The sequence below is a fragment of the Scophthalmus maximus genome, chromosome 10 (genome assembly GCF_022379125.1).
Source record: "Scophthalmus maximus strain ysfricsl-2021 chromosome 10, ASM2237912v1, whole genome shotgun sequence".
Lineage (NCBI taxonomy): Eukaryota > Metazoa > Chordata > Actinopteri > Pleuronectiformes > Scophthalmidae > Scophthalmus > Scophthalmus maximus.
Window position 1 is genome coordinate 10,914,578 of NC_061524.1, and position 16,376 is coordinate 10,930,953.

General features: G+C 42.4%; 1 protein-coding gene across 3 annotated transcripts in view; it reads left to right on the forward strand.

Annotated features, from left to right (window-relative positions):
- The window catches only part of LOC118284090 (SLX4 interacting protein), a 28,616-nt gene that overhangs the window by 5,633 nt on the left and 6,607 nt on the right, over positions 1-16,376 (forward strand). For 2 of the 3 annotated variants that reach the window (XM_035606725.2, XM_047335268.1), the window contains exons 3-6: positions 1,591-1,680; positions 2,032-2,158; positions 12,466-12,543; positions 14,030-14,118. In XM_035606725.2, coding sequence (XP_035462618.1) covers positions 1,591-1,680; positions 2,032-2,158; positions 12,466-12,543; positions 14,030-14,118 — 384 coding nt within the window. Of the gene's footprint in view, positions 1-1,590; positions 1,681-2,031; positions 2,159-12,465; positions 12,544-12,616; positions 12,885-14,029; positions 14,119-16,376 lie in introns of those variants that run through there. The other variant, XM_035606726.2, reaches the window with a different exon arrangement.

Consider the following 16,376-nt stretch of genomic DNA (forward strand, 5'->3'; position numbering starts at 1 on the left):
TGCTCAGAGCCAGCATGTTACCTTTTAATGCCATTGATTGAAATATGTTTTAGTAAAAACACTACATTCACTCCAACCTGGTCCCAAAATGCTGGAAGCCATTCAACATAAACTGAAAAGTAATAATGTCATTGTAGTTTTCATTATAAATATCTGTAACACTTTGTATGTTTTAAAAAAAACTAATCTGTTGTGGAAGGTTGTTCCACAACATTAACCAGTACTTATATATATATATATATATATATATATATATATATATATATATATATATATATATATATATATTCTGCTCATAAACACTGATATTATTTTATTATGTTGTATAATTTCTGATATTATTTTATTTTGCATCACGTGCAGTTTGTTCCTAGATTTAGCTGGCAAACCTCTGCACCAAGTAGAACATGCATATTCGAAATGGAACTGTATCACTATTTTCCTTTAAGGAAGAAGCTAATCCAACTTATCCAAGATAAGGAGACAACTGGACAGAGTTTTCAGAGTTGGAAAGTGTAGACTTGTGTCCTGAATTTGGACCTTAGTAGCAAGGTGTCTCCTACACACCCTCTCCATTCATTCTCTCACGTCATCCAGAGAGCGAGGCCGTAGGATGATCCCTCAAGTCTACGTTGTAGAATTTAGTCATTCTGTCTACAATACTTCATCTCAGAGGACAAGCTTGGCTCGAAACAAATCGTTTAGTGTGCATAAGTATTCCCCATTACTAAAGGAATAACTTCTTCTGTTTCTGCACACTCTTTTCCAGTTCTGAAATCACCTTTTTTTGTGTTTTAGCCCACCCATTCAATTCAATGCTTTTTTGCTTCATTATCATTTCAGGTTTTAGGGAAGTACTTGTTGCTCCTCGGTGTCATGTTGTGGGTGGTCTCAGTCCATCCATTACTTCCTTGTCCAGCGAGAGGCGAAGTTCACACGAGACCCACATCCATTTGCTCTCTGCAGCGGGCCGCTTTTGCACTCATGTGTAAACCATAATCAGGCTAGCCTGAGAAAGATGTAATGGCGACTTAACCAGCCGCGGCATTTCTGGCCTCCCTGTCCCTTATAGCTTATTGTCGTTGACACAATGACGTAGTGCTTCAGGAATCCACTCTGCAGCTACTCAGCTTTCTGCACCACTCAAAAGTTGTAGTGCAGAAGTGCAGAAACATGGAGTTCTTTGGGGTAGATCTGAGTTTTATCACTTCTCTCGCACAAAGCAGCATAATCTTCATTACGTGGAAAATCTTTAGACTTGTTTTGTGCAGCCTATTGTGACCGGCGGCAGTGACTGCATTGCAAAGCTTACAGAGCAGGAGGATTGTTTTTATGCAGAGAGAGGGGGAATATGAGGAGACGGACAGGAAAGCATCATAGTATTTTGTAAAAAGATTGGTAGCGAGATGGCTAGACTGAGAAACAGGAGGGAGGGGACTTGCTGTGAGAGGCCTGGGGTGATGTTTGAGGACATAAGGGGCCGTTGTGGTTTGTCTCGCTGTCAATCACCCACACTCTGATTTCCTTTGTTGTCTATGAGCTCAATGCCACTCAGCAACCTGTTGGCTGTCCTTCCTCTTTGTGTTACAGTGTGGGAATTTTGCTGTGCTGGTGGATCTCCACGTTCTGCCCCTGGGCGGCCAAGAGGACGCCAGCTGGTTTACTACGGACCACATTGAGGTACAGACACAGGGATAAGGGCGTGCGTGTGAATAAGTGTGTGACTGAATATATGGCTTCTGTTCTGCTGGGGTCCTTTTCAAAGGACAGCGGCAGCGTGGAATCTAGAATGACTTTTAGCTTTCTCTCTTTTCTTTTCAGCGGTTTTCATTGTCGCAAAACTGTTCCCATCTCTCCACCTAGCTACTTGCAGAGATAGTTGCCATACAGACCAATAACTTGGGACTCATACTGCTCTGTTGCTCTAACTATTTTCATCGTCAATACTTTGTGAAGTCAAATTCAAACTTTTGGTCTCTAAGCAGTTTAACAGGATGTTGGTGTAATGAAATATCTCTGCATGTTTTGTAGGAGGTTACAGCCCTGGTCCAAGATGCTGTGGACCTGAGGGTTAAGCAGTACACAGATTCCCTCCATAATAGAAGAGCGCTCAAGCACAAGAAGGAGCTAGCACCTGCTTCAGCCTTTTCTGTGAAAGGTACCACATCATCTTGTGATCCTCGTTACACTGCACCAGAGCCAAGTGTTCTGGTTATTTATCTTGATGGATTTCTTTGCTTCACAATCCCTCATTGTATAGACCATTTGCTTCTTTCATGTACAAGTTGTATTCATTCTGTTTTGAATTCACTGTTGCTCATTGCTCTGGAATGAAGTCCTCATTGTCTTTGCTTTGCTTGTCCTAGGTGTGTCTGTCATCAACTCTTGAATAAGTAAAATGGTTTATTTTGGCTGTGTGCTTAAAACCATTATTTATTATTTTCGACGTCAGAACAGAGATATGGCTGTGTGCATGGAGCTGGGCCATTGAGCTCGGTGAGCAGGATCGGAATGGAGTTACAAAACAGTCTAAAAAATATTTCAATGCTACCTTTTTGAGGAGTGTGGGTGTAAAGACAACAGAACTAGTTGGGACATGGTGGCAATCTACGCCCAGGGTGTGGAGGCAAGAGCCGATAGAAGTTTTATTCTGTGTTGCACTGTTTAACTTGGCACATCTCAGATGCATTTGCACATAAAAATGGGTAATGTTTGTTACCCTTCTAGTTAAAGTGATGTTGGTACACCTGTGTTTATCTGCACTTGTACTTAACTGGATGACACCAAAAACGGTTGCCACATATAAACGCATACACAGAGATATATCATAATAAATTTGTTTGCCAATGTAAACAAGCCAATTCAATTCATCCCTATTATGCAATGCAATTACATCCCCCCAGCCACCCACGCACATGCCTTTGATGCACTGTAAGCCTAGCCTCAGAGGAACCCCCAGCTGCGTGTTGTAAGGCAGAAAGGTTTGTCACAGGTAGCAGTTAAGGGCAGTTAAACTGGGCTCTCTCAGCAGGGCAGGCTGACTGTGAGAGTGGGATTACAGGGCAGTTCGCCCATAAAGTTTCTCCTGTGGCTGCAGCTCTGCCTCTCACGCTACTCCCCTCCACTTAGGTCCTCTCAATCACTGAAACGGCGTATGCGCCTTTGCGTTTGTTGTCATACACAGATGCATGTAACTTTGTATCGTTTTCTCGATAGACATGTAAGCAGGTACACGTGCAAGCAGGGCACCGGTAAGAATCAGCAGGGGCGATAGTGTGCTGGAGAGACATAGCCTCCCCCTGGGTTAGGTGTGAACAGGCTGAGAGTGTAAGGTTACTGAAAAGCCTGACTCATATTCCCCATGACAGACTGAGGAGAGACAGACATCTCTAATGATGGAGATCACAGACTGAAGCCCCACACAGACACTTGCGTGCAAACATTCACACACTGCATGAACAAGGGGACTATCAATACTTCAGAGGTGAAATATGCGTGCAAAAATTATTAAGCTCCTTGCAGTTCTGCCAAAAAAAATGTAACCACTGGAACTTGACTCTATACCGTATCAGAGAATTTCCCCCTTTCAGAACATGAAAAGGTATAGTGCCTCAAACAGGCCTACACAGTTTCATGTGTTGCAGTCCCATTAAAAGTCTTAAGTGAGTGTAATGACATTCTTGGTCTTTTCATTGTCCCATGTGAGGGAGACAGCGGCGCTGTAAAGGTGGAGACTTTGACTGTGAGAAGTGAGCAGGCAGGCAGGAGCCATAAAAAGGGGTGGGCAGACTACAGGCTTAGGGAGGGAAGCCCAGCAAACCTCAGGGTGGGTATTAAGTATTGGGGTCGTCTGTTCTGCAAGCAGGTCAAACGCTAACCTGCTAATCCTCACAGGACTTTCAGACTGTCCATAGCAGGGGAGTGGGAGCCGCTTTTCTGCGTGTATCCGTTTCAACAGAAGACCAATTTGCGTGTGTGTGTGTGTGTGTCTGTGTGTAGCATTAGGTTATTTGAGAGCAGAATTAAGCTGGATATCCCGGAGTGAGACGTGTATGTGCCGGGACATGTGCACATGCATTTTGTTGCATATAGAGAAAGGTGTTGGGCGGGGTAGCACTGGAGTCTGGGCCAAGAATAGGCGGATGGAGTGTGGTGCTATGTGTGGGATGGTTCGGGAGGGGGACCATGGGTCTTGTATGAGGCGGCGTTTGAGCTGGTGCCAGTGTGAAATCACAGGGCCTTCCGCCAACTGACAGCGGTAAGAACAGCGTAACAGCCTCAGCTGTTGGCACTTCAAATGAGCCATCAACAGTTTTTAACATTCCAAGGCCCTTCAGTGCAAGTGTATGTATCTGAGTTATCTCTATGGGTTATTGTATTTCTGTACTTATTATGTTACGTGTATGTGTGTGTAGAGCATCCAGTGACCATGTCAGAGAAGGACTTGTCCCATGTCTTTTGCCAACATAAATCCAAGTCATTTCTTCAAATATCAGCTGCGGAGGCCAATTTCCAACTGTCAGCCCCCCCCCCCCCCCTCATTTTTTTTTTTTTACCCAGGCTATTTGAGACTTCATGATTAGCTCATAGTGATGTGATTTATTTATGTTTTTAGAGAGATGAACAGAGGGGAACTTTTCCCACCAAACATTTTGGCTCCGGACAAGCAGAGTGGACATGCGAGACTTTAGAAGCCCATGGAAGGGGATCTTGGGAGAGGCCTGCATTCTCCCTGGTAGACCGTGATGAACACACCCACATTTCTCAGAGTAATTACAGATTGAAAATGAGCGCATAATAGGATCTCTGTGCTTTGAGAAATACATTTTTGTCATTTGATATGATATTTGAGTAAATAGGCTGGTGGTTATGTTCTACAACAGAAAGAGTGTCACAGTTATATTCATGAAGAAGCCACTGATCGTCAGAAAACCTGTTCATGCCAAACGTGGTCCTCTTTGACAACATGCCATGCTTCACTGACTGACCTGTAGTTTATTGCACATTATTCTATATTGTCAGATAAGAACAGCAGGATACTTTTACTGCATTAGATTAGATCTTGTGTACTTCCATTGCTGACTGTGGCCTATCTTGATTTCCATTTGTTCTAGTATTGCTCAAGGGGATATTAATTTTGTAGTTCATATATTTGTGTGTATGTGTAAAGTGTAAACTGAGAAGGCTCGTTTTACACGGATTTAGTTAACATGCCATTTCAAACTGCCAAAGCACATTACCAGATGTCTTATGTCTACCATTAGTATTGATACGGCCACATTGATCTCTCCATGTGAGGCCGGGCTCGGGTTGAGTTTAGGCTGATGTTTGAGGCTTCCTACAGGTCGGAGGACTTGGAAGACCGCTGGCAAAGTGGTACCTACAGTCTGTTGTAGCCTGTGGCAGAGCTGGTTCCTTCTTCCTCTCTCTGCACAGGTGCCAGGGCTTAGAGGGAGGGAACACCTGCCAGCCTCTCTCCCCATGGCCACGGCAGGCTGAAGAGGCATTTTCCCAGGCTCCCCAGATGAATGGTCACTAATAGCCGTGGGAGAGGGCTTTGCGAGTGCTGCACAGTGTACCACTGACTCCTCTTGGCAGCCCCATGAAGGGGGCTTAAGGCAGCCTGGCCATGGCCATTGCAGGGAAAGCACAAGTGTTGCTGGATAGCTTTACTGTTGGAGAATGTGTTTACGAATGACCATCTCCCTCCCAGTGAACAAAGTGAAGGATGTGTAGAGACCAAATGGGGGGTGGTTGATTATTGCTCTGCCCTGTCAAAGCTTTTGCTTTATTTGGCTCTTTTGGCTCTTTGAAGGCCTGCAGCCCCAGGACAAAACAGTTTATCAAATTTGGAAAAACTGTTCAGTCATTTTTGGTGAGAAGCAATTCATGCCATCACAGCCTCCTGCTGTGAGGGTTCACAGCCCTTTCCTGATGACTCGTGTTATTTTGTTGTGACGACCTGTGCAAACCCATCTTGTTTCTTCTCAATGCTACTGCAGCTATTACTATTTATGTGAGTGGCTGTTATGTGGGACCTGGTCTGTAAATAGAGAGGCATGCCTGTGGCAGAGTTACCTGCCCTGCTCTGTGTTACTGGGCGTGAGGCAGGCTGGGATTAAGGCTAGGGGAAAATGGAGACCTGTGACAGGAACAAAGGAATTCCAAGGCCCAGGCTGGAAATGGATCCTGATCAGAGTAGCTGCTCCAGCCAGCCTGTCCCTCTCCCCGCTCGCCCACCCTCTGCTGAGCAACCCCCTTCCCCCTGGTGCTTTGTGGTGTTGCTGTGGCTCTTTAAATCCTTCCTGTAAGCCCCCGGCCTTACTCAGCAGCAATACATAGGACAGTCTGACTCCACTGTTAACCCCCCTCCCTATTATTGTACACATACGCACACACTTTTGTTATTTTTTCCTTTATACTTTTATGCCCTACACGTCTGCTCTTCCCTGCTCTCCTCATGTCGACTCTTCATGTTTTCTCACTTTCCCTCCTTCTCCTTCTCCGCAGGGTCAGCTGCAGTCTCTTAGGACACAACCGCAATCCCCGCCATAGCTGTCACACCACACTCTGTTCCCATATAATTAGGGCCTGAGCCTGAGCCTGAGCACGGATCACATTCATGTGACTGTTCCCCTTTACCGCAATCTGGTCTGGGAGACGGCACACACTCTCTTGAACTCATGCTAAGTGTTCAGCTTGACCAGAATGCCTTGTTTCTGGAATTACTGAAATGTTTCAGAGGATGTCGTTGTTTTCCCTGCCCTTTCCTTCACTTCAGTAGAATGAGCCCTTGTCACATGCTCTTGTGTTGGGAGCTCTGTGTTTTTTTTCCTGGGGGCAGGTGTCATTGTAGTGCAGACTGCCATATTTGCCTTGTGTTGTCATGGAAAGCCTGACAACACAAGAAAACAACTTCAGAACATACTGTCCCCAGATTTTTAATCTTTTCTTTATTGACTTACCTGCCTCTTATCATTAGACACTGGTAACAAAACAAAGATTGAAAAGACAGAATTACCCTGTGTGCCATGGTTCATCCATTTGGGTTTATAAACACAGGCTTGCAGATATACTGAGGACCCAGCAGGCAGAGACAGCCTTCTTCCAATGAGACCTTGATCTAAGTTTTAAAGGGCCAGCACAGTGCATAACTCAAGTCAACAAACTGCTCTGCACAACATTAATCCAAAGGAGCTTAACGCAGTATAAGCAGTTTGCATCTTCCTCTTTCTGAATGGATTTTAATATACTCAGAGACATTACTTCGAGAGATTTGCGGCCTCTTGGGATAATTAGGATATAATGATGATTGAATATGACATTTTGTATTGTGAGCGAATTTCTCTCATCAGATTATGTTTCTGAGAAATAGATTTTTTTCCCTTGATAATTTTTCTGTGCTCCAAAATGCTCCCCACCACTTTAGTCACATGCTGCATTATGGGTTGGCCTGAGCTACCATGCTGCGGCGTATTTTGTAACTGTGATGAAGGGGTCACCCAAATGTTAAATTGAACACTCATGTGCAAATATTGTTTCAGGTGGACGTTGTGCGGGATGATAAGGCACAGTGCTCTGCTACGGCCGTAGTTACAGTTACACACAGAGAGTGATGTCCTTCCAGGAAAGCCCCCACTTACATATGGGTAACTTCCTCATGCTCTCTCGTCCTTCTCCACTCCACCCCTCTCTCTCGCTCTAAGCCCCAACTCTCCACCCACACTTTAGGACAGAGGGAGGGGGTCCACATCAAAGCGGAGATGTCAAAAGAGCAGGAGTCTCAGGCACTGATGTCTGACTGTCCTGCTGATTCAACTCCTGTTCATGAAGGGGTTTGCGTGGGAAATACAGTTATCTGGACATACAGTCACTACATGTACATGCACACTCGAGCCACGGTTAATGAGAGAAATGGGGTTACTGCAGGAAATAGGAGAATGCCTTTACATGCACTGCAATAACCAGGTTACTGTAGAGTCTGGATTTAAATGCTGCTGGTGGGTAATCAGATTTCTCCTTGTTTTCTTGCCATGTTTCTGAACCAGTGCTGGCATGGTTACTGTAGTAATGATATATAATACAGCCGCCTGAAGAGTTTTTTTTTACTTTTGGTGGAAACATTTGGACTAGGCCACTCAAATTCCCTTATTATGCACAAGTCTGAATTAAAAAAAAGAAAGAATCTCCTCTTCAGCTGTGTCTTATTTAGAGTAATTTACTTCACTTTAGATTTTAGTCAGTCTTTGGATTTAACAATTTTGCATACAATGATTCAACACTGCAAGTTATTATCTTTCCCTACATCCACCGGCACTGTTGCCACTATGACTTTTCCCTATGTGACCAAGGTATTATTAGCACATTTGCTTTTATTAAAAAAAATCAGTTTGAAACCAAGTTAAGCAAGGAAATTGGTTTTCTCCAGCAGAATTCTAGCTGTGTTTGAACAGGTTCTGTTAATATCTTAGCCATATTTTAGAAATCTGTATTCTCTGGACTTCAATTGAATCAGGTTATTGCAGAAAGTTTAGGGTAACAAGGTAATTTAAGTTCATATACAGTATGTAAATGCTGTGAGAGAGCTCACTCACTGAAATATTCCTCATTAAAGGCCATAGACCAACTGTGGTCAGTCTAATGCATAAGAACCGCCAGGAAAATCCTCCATATCGGAGCAGAAATGCTCATTTATTTCCACGTGAGTCACAACAGCATGGGCTGTCACGAACGCAGATTGTGAGAAGATAGATACTGTTTTCTGTGGCTGTTTAAATGAACTCAGGATATGACTGGAGTTAATGAAGTCTTTTCCATGGGGACTTACCTTTGACCCTGGTCTGAATGCTTCTCATCCCTGGTCCATTTTACAGTCCTAGTCACTCTGGATGCCTTTTGGTTTGTTGACTTTTCTTTCCTCTCATTGTTTTTCCAGGAAGTGGTGAAAGCTGCAGGCATGTGTGTCTGTGGATGTGTGTGCCTTTGTGAGTGTGTGTCTCAAAATTACAGTATTCTAGCCTTGGCACCAGCCTTGTGGAGTCTGTCTTTTTTCCGCATTTGTCCTGTGGTAAATTACAAGATGGTCAAAGTCTCTTCATACAAGCGGTTACAATATTATCTACCACATTTCTGAAAACATGGCGTGCTAGCTTGTTTACTGTTTGATTTGACCTATCATAATATTGTTGTGCATTGGGTTTCAAAGCAATTAAGCAAGGTCATCTTCTCTTGAAGGAAGTACAAATGAAACCCTTTAAAGTCTCTACTCTGCAGAATTGGGTATTGCACCATTGTGGGCCACAGTTGCCACAGAAAGGGGCCACTCATTCCCAGTGGAGGTACCAGCAAACTGTTGCTAGAGAGAAACATGAATGTAAGCTTAACATGAGAGAACCCGGGCAGAGGGCCAAGAACAACTCTGCAGAGTGCAGGACGTTATAAAGTTGGAGCAACAGCTGATGTCTCGGACCGTGGTGTTGCACTGGTTCCCAACTCTGCATCCAGACATCGCCGTCAAACTTGTCCTGGGAATTGGCGGGCTCAAACCACCAGGGAAAGCAATGAGAATAGTTGCAGAGCTAGACATGAGGCGAAAGGGTCCAATCGCCTAAATCAAAGCTTCTAAAAACATAGAAAGCCGTGAGTCTGCAATGAAAGATGCTTGATCCCGGGACCCAGAATGAGCATGGAAAACAAAACAGAGATACAGATCTGCATTCCTCCCTAGGTAGACATCCAGAATGGGCGATAGATGATCACTGCTTTGCTATTTGAAGAATGACAGAAAAAAAAAACTGAAAATCAGATTTTTCTTCCCCCAATAAAGGACTTGTGCTATTGTTAAACACAATCATGTACCCAGTAAGCCAGCGTGTTTCTGAAATCTCCCTTTGGGATTAATGAATCATTCTATTTAAAGCTTGTTGGCTTTTGCAGTATTATTACATACTTCATGTACACCAAGTACTAAAGGGACAGACATTCAAAGACCACAGCTCTAAAGGCAGTTAAGTGAGGGAGGTTTCATTAACCTGTGTCTCCCGGTTTCCCGGCTGTGTTTCAAGTCATTGTTGTTTCTTACACACAGCTAACAAAATTAGTGAAATGATTCATGTCTTCCCATTTATCATCTTACAAATGCTGTCACATGGAGCCTCTGTTGCAAGGCAGAGGATTTAAATCCCAGACCACAGATGATGGTGGTAAACTGTACTTTATGCTTTGAATTGGTATGAGCCGCCCTAACAGTCACTGACTTAAGAAAAACTTTTAAGATAATCAAGCAGCCAGTGCACGAACAAGCTCTGTTACTGTATAAATTCCAAGTCTCACTGTCAAAGTTTATTCCTGCAAAGAGACCTTTCTTAATGTCTCTGCTAGAGGTCTCCTTTTAATTGTAGAGTTGTTGTTGTTCGCTCTCTGGGAGATTTTAATGTATGATAGGAAATCCTGACTAAGCTGTCTCACGTGAATTTCGCTGGAGGCTAAATTTGTACTTGATACCTTTTGAGGATCACACGCCTTCCCATATGTGCTAAACTAACAAGTGTTGCAGCCTGTCACCTGGGTAAAAAATCTACCCTATTATCTTCACAAAATATTGATTGTAATTGCTTAGTAACAAACAGGTATCCATATTTGTGAAGCTTTAATAGCCATTTGATTTAACTCTAGTTTACATTTTAAGCTGTATCCTTCATTGACAGAATGAATTATGTTGAGTGCTTGATTGTTTCTTTAATTAATTTGTTCCTTCATTCATCCGTGTTTGCACTGTTTGGCTATTTTGTTCACTAAAATAGTGACCCTGGTGGCCAATTCAGCCACAAGCTGAGAAATAAAGAAAGCGGAGTTGTTGCCGATAATCACCCGCAGTGGACTTAACCGCATACCTGTGGCAGCTTTGCAACAAACTGTCTCTGTAATTGCAAGTCATTATCCAAAGGATCAAATGAAAGCTCCTTTTTGAATACAATATTTAGATGCTTTGAATTGGCGCCGACATCAGCTAACAGAGAAAGGGGAAATGCTCACTAAGACCCATTCACGAGTCTTTCCAAGTTTTATTGACGAGTGCCTGTCAGTGTTGTTCCAAAATTTCAGCTTTTCACAAAACCAAGACGGCCTCGTTCTTGGCTTGAGTGTGTATTTGACATTATCCAGGGAGCCTTGATTGCAAGAGGTCAGGAGGTTCTCAAACTCTTAGATGAAGTCAAAATACACAAGTCCCCATAGTTGATAAGGTTTTCGCACAGGAAACGGAAATATGAAAGTGCCAAATAAGAGTAATACATAATAGACAAGTGGTGGTGCGGTCAAGTATAGTTGTACAGTCACGGTTTCAGGAGGAGGCAAATGGTACCAACGAGGTACTGAAGGGTGAGGACACTCTGTCAGCTTCCCACCACTGTTGTCTTGTTTACTAAGAACAACCGGATAGCGTGTTAGCCAGACCCTTCGTTTCAGTCAACAAATTCCTCCAAGATTAGGCAACAGGCCACTTTTTCTGCCCAGCACATCTTACATACCATGACAAAAATTCCATGACAAATAGAGCAGAGGCCACGGTTTCTCTGCTTGTGCCAAACTGGGAGGTGGGTTGGGTTAAAACAGAACTGACAGTTTCTCACACTATAAACCAGTTAGCTGTTTTTTTAGTATGCTGGTCCTTATGACTGAACATTCAGCGGTCAGTGTGTTTAACCTGCCTCTACAATATGCGGTGGAGTACCAGTAGTGAAACTCATAGAAATGCTTGTGGTCTATGAACCAGAAAAGGCCCCTCAGATCCTCTGGTTCTTCTTTTTTAGCTTTTCCACAAAGCAGAACACATTAACAAAACGTTCAATTTATTCTGGCGTTTATGTAGTGTTTTATAATTTATGTTTTTTGTTATTTATATTTACTTTATATCCTTTTTATTAAGTATATTATATTTTGTTTTATCAACATTTTTAGGGTTGATCATACATTTTTTTGACTATATTTAACTTTATTGATCTTTTACTATCTTAGTATAATTTTATTTATTGTTTTTATTCTTATTTTGTAATATCTTTTATTATCTGCTATACATTAGTCTCTAAATCAGAGGTTTTACTTCACTTTAACATACAGCAGCGTACAGCCCTTTGATTAAAGTTTGATTGATTGATTGATGAAGGAATTTTTTATTGGATCAAACTGTTTTGCTTTGATTAACCACTTCATTTCACTGTCTGAATAACATTTGATTGACCATAAAATAATTTGATTGCCAGCAGCAGCTGTTTTGTGTCATGATGGTCAATTGAATAAATTAAATTGTCAGTGTATCAGTGAATCACAACTGTTCAGCAGGCACCACCACAACTAAGCTACTGGTGTTCCATTACATGTACAGTAGTTTCGCTTTTGTGTCTTTCTGCTTATTTTTAACTGAGCTTTATTCCTCTGTTTGTTTTATTTTTTAATTTGTTTTTAAAGGGAAACAGTTCAACCTGGTTGCCAATTTTCTGAAGCGGCACTTCAACCTCAGATGCGTTGTCAAGCAGCTCAATGGTGGTACGTAACCTTCATTTTTTTAAAGTATCAATTGGAATCAGAAATGGACTTCCCAAATGACTCCCACTCTGCCAAATTTCCCACACAAAGACCTAATCATCTGTGGTCTGCATGTTGATTTTTCTCCCCCTCACTTGTTTTTATGTCTTGTCCCTACCTGCTCGAGGTGTTGCTGGGAACAGGCCGTCATTAAGCGGTTCCCTTGAGAGGCTACTGAGAGTGGGAGAGAGAGAGAGAGATTGGAGGGCTGTGTGGATGGCAGTGACAATCTATCTCCATGGACCATCTAGTGCCTGTGACCCTTGGCCACCTTTTCATGGGACCAACATGGCTCTCTTCCTGTCAGTAAAGTTAATATCTGCTCCCTAAGGGCCTGGATGTTAAAGTAGTGCTGACCTGCTGCAGACTGAGATAACGGCTTCGCACAGCATGTTTGTTACACATCAAATTAAACCCAGTCTCTTGGGGTCAAAGATTGTGTCTTTCAAATTGAAATGGCTATAAAACAGATCTTTCCTCTAATTGGCTAATTATATATCTTCCTTTTAAGACTATGGGGCTAAGGGGACTATGGCATTTCGTAAAACTTCTCTCTATTATAATCCAAATACAATCTTACTCTCTCATTTGTTTTGTTTTTTAAATTTCATGCTACAGCACAAAAATGCTGAAAGAAATGAACAAAAATTATGAGTTTTTCTGTTGTCCCGCTATTCCAATGGGGCAAAACCTGTAAAGTATATATGTATAGAAAAGGCCATTGTTTCATCAAAATTAACTTTGGTGGATAAATCTGCGAGTTAGTTTATGAGATCTTATTTGCGTTAACCTTAAATTGTACCTGGGTGAAGCAGCTCAAGAGAAAGGCTTGTGGAGGTTCATCCTCTGGAAAGCATGCATTTGCTTGGGGAATTTCATTGCGATCTTTTTTGATGTATTTTTTATGTATCTTTTAAGTGTAAGAGTAAAACATTTTGCCCGGTAGTGGCCTGCAAAATCATCTTTAATGATAAAATAAATTCCACAGCAAATTTCATTTGCATCTAAACCCACTGCTGTAATCACACTTTGTCATCCCAGATACATTCTCCTCACAAGGTTTGCATGTACACTAATGCAGGTGTGTGGTCTATGCAAGTTTCTTAGACCAGGTTAGATATTGACCTGCCTGGTTGGGCAGTTGAGGTGATATATTGGTCTTAGTTCATCCTGAGAGCTTAAGGACAATTCAATTTTTTATTATAATCCAATAGTTTTATTGTTGTAAATTTCTAATATTCAATGCTGTTTACACGGCTCATAATGGTCAGCAGTTATCTATAAACTGTTAACATTTTCCTGTCTTGGTCTGAAGTATCGTAAATACTTGGTGTTTGTAGATGTAACGTCAAACCTCCGCCACAATTCCCTGAGTTTGATTCATAATTAGACGTGAGCCGAAGTTATTAACCAGCGTGCTCTGTGCTCTGTCTTTTGCTGCCTTCAGATTTGCGTGTTTTTCCTGAACGGTATGTTGTGTGTGTGAGCTGTCCCGAGGATGGCTCAACACACCATGGAAACCCGAGCCTGGCCGCGGTGAGTGCTGTTTATGCTCCTCTATTTCCTCTTCCAGTCGCCTGGAAAAAAGTCCTCTATCGGTTTGTGTGTTTATAACAGTGAGGTGCTGCCAAATTGTGCTCTCACCGTACAGTATATATGCTGATTCTCTATACGTGGTGGTGGGGCTGGGGTAGTGAGGTAGAGAGGATGACGGGGGGTTGGGTTGAGGGAGGTCGGGTCTAAAGCTGCAGTGTCGCCCTCTGCTCCCAGATTCTGCCAATTCACCCCAGCTGTATAGTTTTAGTTTCTTTTTTGTCAACTTCAAACATGGGGACTGTTGTGAACCTCAATGTTATTGGTTAGACAGAAATATAGCCAAAATAATTAAGTTAGTAAGTTTGTACACTCGAAAGTGTTGATTTTTTTGAAGTTTCACACACTGTATCTGTTTTTAGAAAAATGTGGCAGGGAAAATCAAAAGCTAATTTGTTTTTCTGCTTTAATCCAGACTCACTGTGGCCACACAGTTAATGTGGACATGATATTCATCTTGTATAAAAATTATGGTTTTGTTGACCCTTTAACCACTGCGCTGCAAGGTGTAAACATTTAATATGCCCATAATAAAATGTATCATATTCTCAATTATACAGCATATCATTCATGGTTCATGAAACCTACAACGGCACTTCATCATTCTGTTATACATATATTGTTTGGGGGTTTTAATCCCAAACTCCCCAGTGTATTCTGGGAAATAGTAGTGGAGCCTCTCACCTTGGCACTCACATCAAGGACAGACACAGGACTCTCCCATCTCATCCCATGATCAGTGACCCACTGTTTTTCTATGGGGTTTTTGCTATTGTTTCCCTTTGAAATGTCTCTGCACTCTCCGCAGTTTGGCGTCCAATGAAAGCAGCGATTGTAATATTTTTAGTGGAGCAACACAGTCGTCAGTGAAAAGTTCAGATTGTGTAACCAATTTTCCAGTTCAAGGAGGCATTGCTGTCGATTGCGTTCCTCTCCTCAGGATGTGGTTCTCTGGGCTCATACAGTACAAGCACTGGGAATTGGAGGGTGGGAGTCTTGCGGTGCAGCTCTCACTAGCCCAGCCTGGAGCGTGGTTTGTAAGGGAAAGATACCAGACAGCAAGGCTGAAGTTTTTCACATGACAAAAACAATTATTTGTTTATATCCCCGCTCTCTTCTGATTTGTCAGACAGGGATTTTTTTTTCCTTTTGGCCATTTTACCGTGGTACCAAGACAGTCCAACATCTAAATGAACAAAAAAGTGCATGCAGTGAGTCACAGCTGATGTAAGGCGTATTGATGTTGCTGTCTAAAAATAATGGAGTTTTGGGAGTTCTTTGTCAAATTTGCTCACATGTTAAAGTATTACTTTTATTCCTCAAATCTTGGCAGCACAGGCCGACAAGTCCCTCCCCAAAGAAGCCACATTACCCTGTATTTAGGGAGGATTTGGTTTTGTTGTCGGGATTCAGTTTGTCTTGTTGAACAAAAATCCTTAACCGCAGTGGAAATGTAGATTCATCAATTTAACACTTCTCATAAGGTCATGGGGTTATGTTGTGAGGGAACTAAGGTGACATCATGGTTGGCCTTTTTGTCCTGTGAATGTCAGCGTCTCACTCCCACACTTGAGCATGCTGTGTGTTTCTTGTCCGCCGTTTGCTCTTATTAGTCATATTTTCAGCTGTGGTACAGTAAGAAGAGGAGATGGTAACATTTAGTCATATTCAGTTGAGAAGAAGGAAGAATTGTTTTTCTCACATATGACTGGTCATATTCAGGATTATAATTTTAATTTGTGTTTATAGCTACCACACTACATCACACACTTGGCTAATTGCTGCATGAAGTTTCACAAAGTTACTGAAGTTGTTGGACACAGCTCCCCCAATTCCAGTGTTGGAAACTAATGTGCTCGGTCATCAACACCCCCACCATGGTGATTTTTCTGAGATTTTCCTGCTGTATTCTCACATGCACTCAATCTGACATTTTCTGAAATTTAAAAGGGGGCTGGCCGGACAAGTTCCAGAAAATGCCTGGAGCAACATATGTGGACATTTGCATTTCTCTCATAAAGCCCCCATGGAAAAGTTCAGAAAAACATGAGACCTCCTTGTTGATCACGTGTCTAAATCAAACCAACCAAACAAAACGGCTGCCTCCACGAGTGCTTGGACACCCAGTATTCTAACAGTTACTAGGAAAAGTTCAAGAAAATGTCCGGACATCAGTGGATGTCTGAGAGCAGCTTAAGACC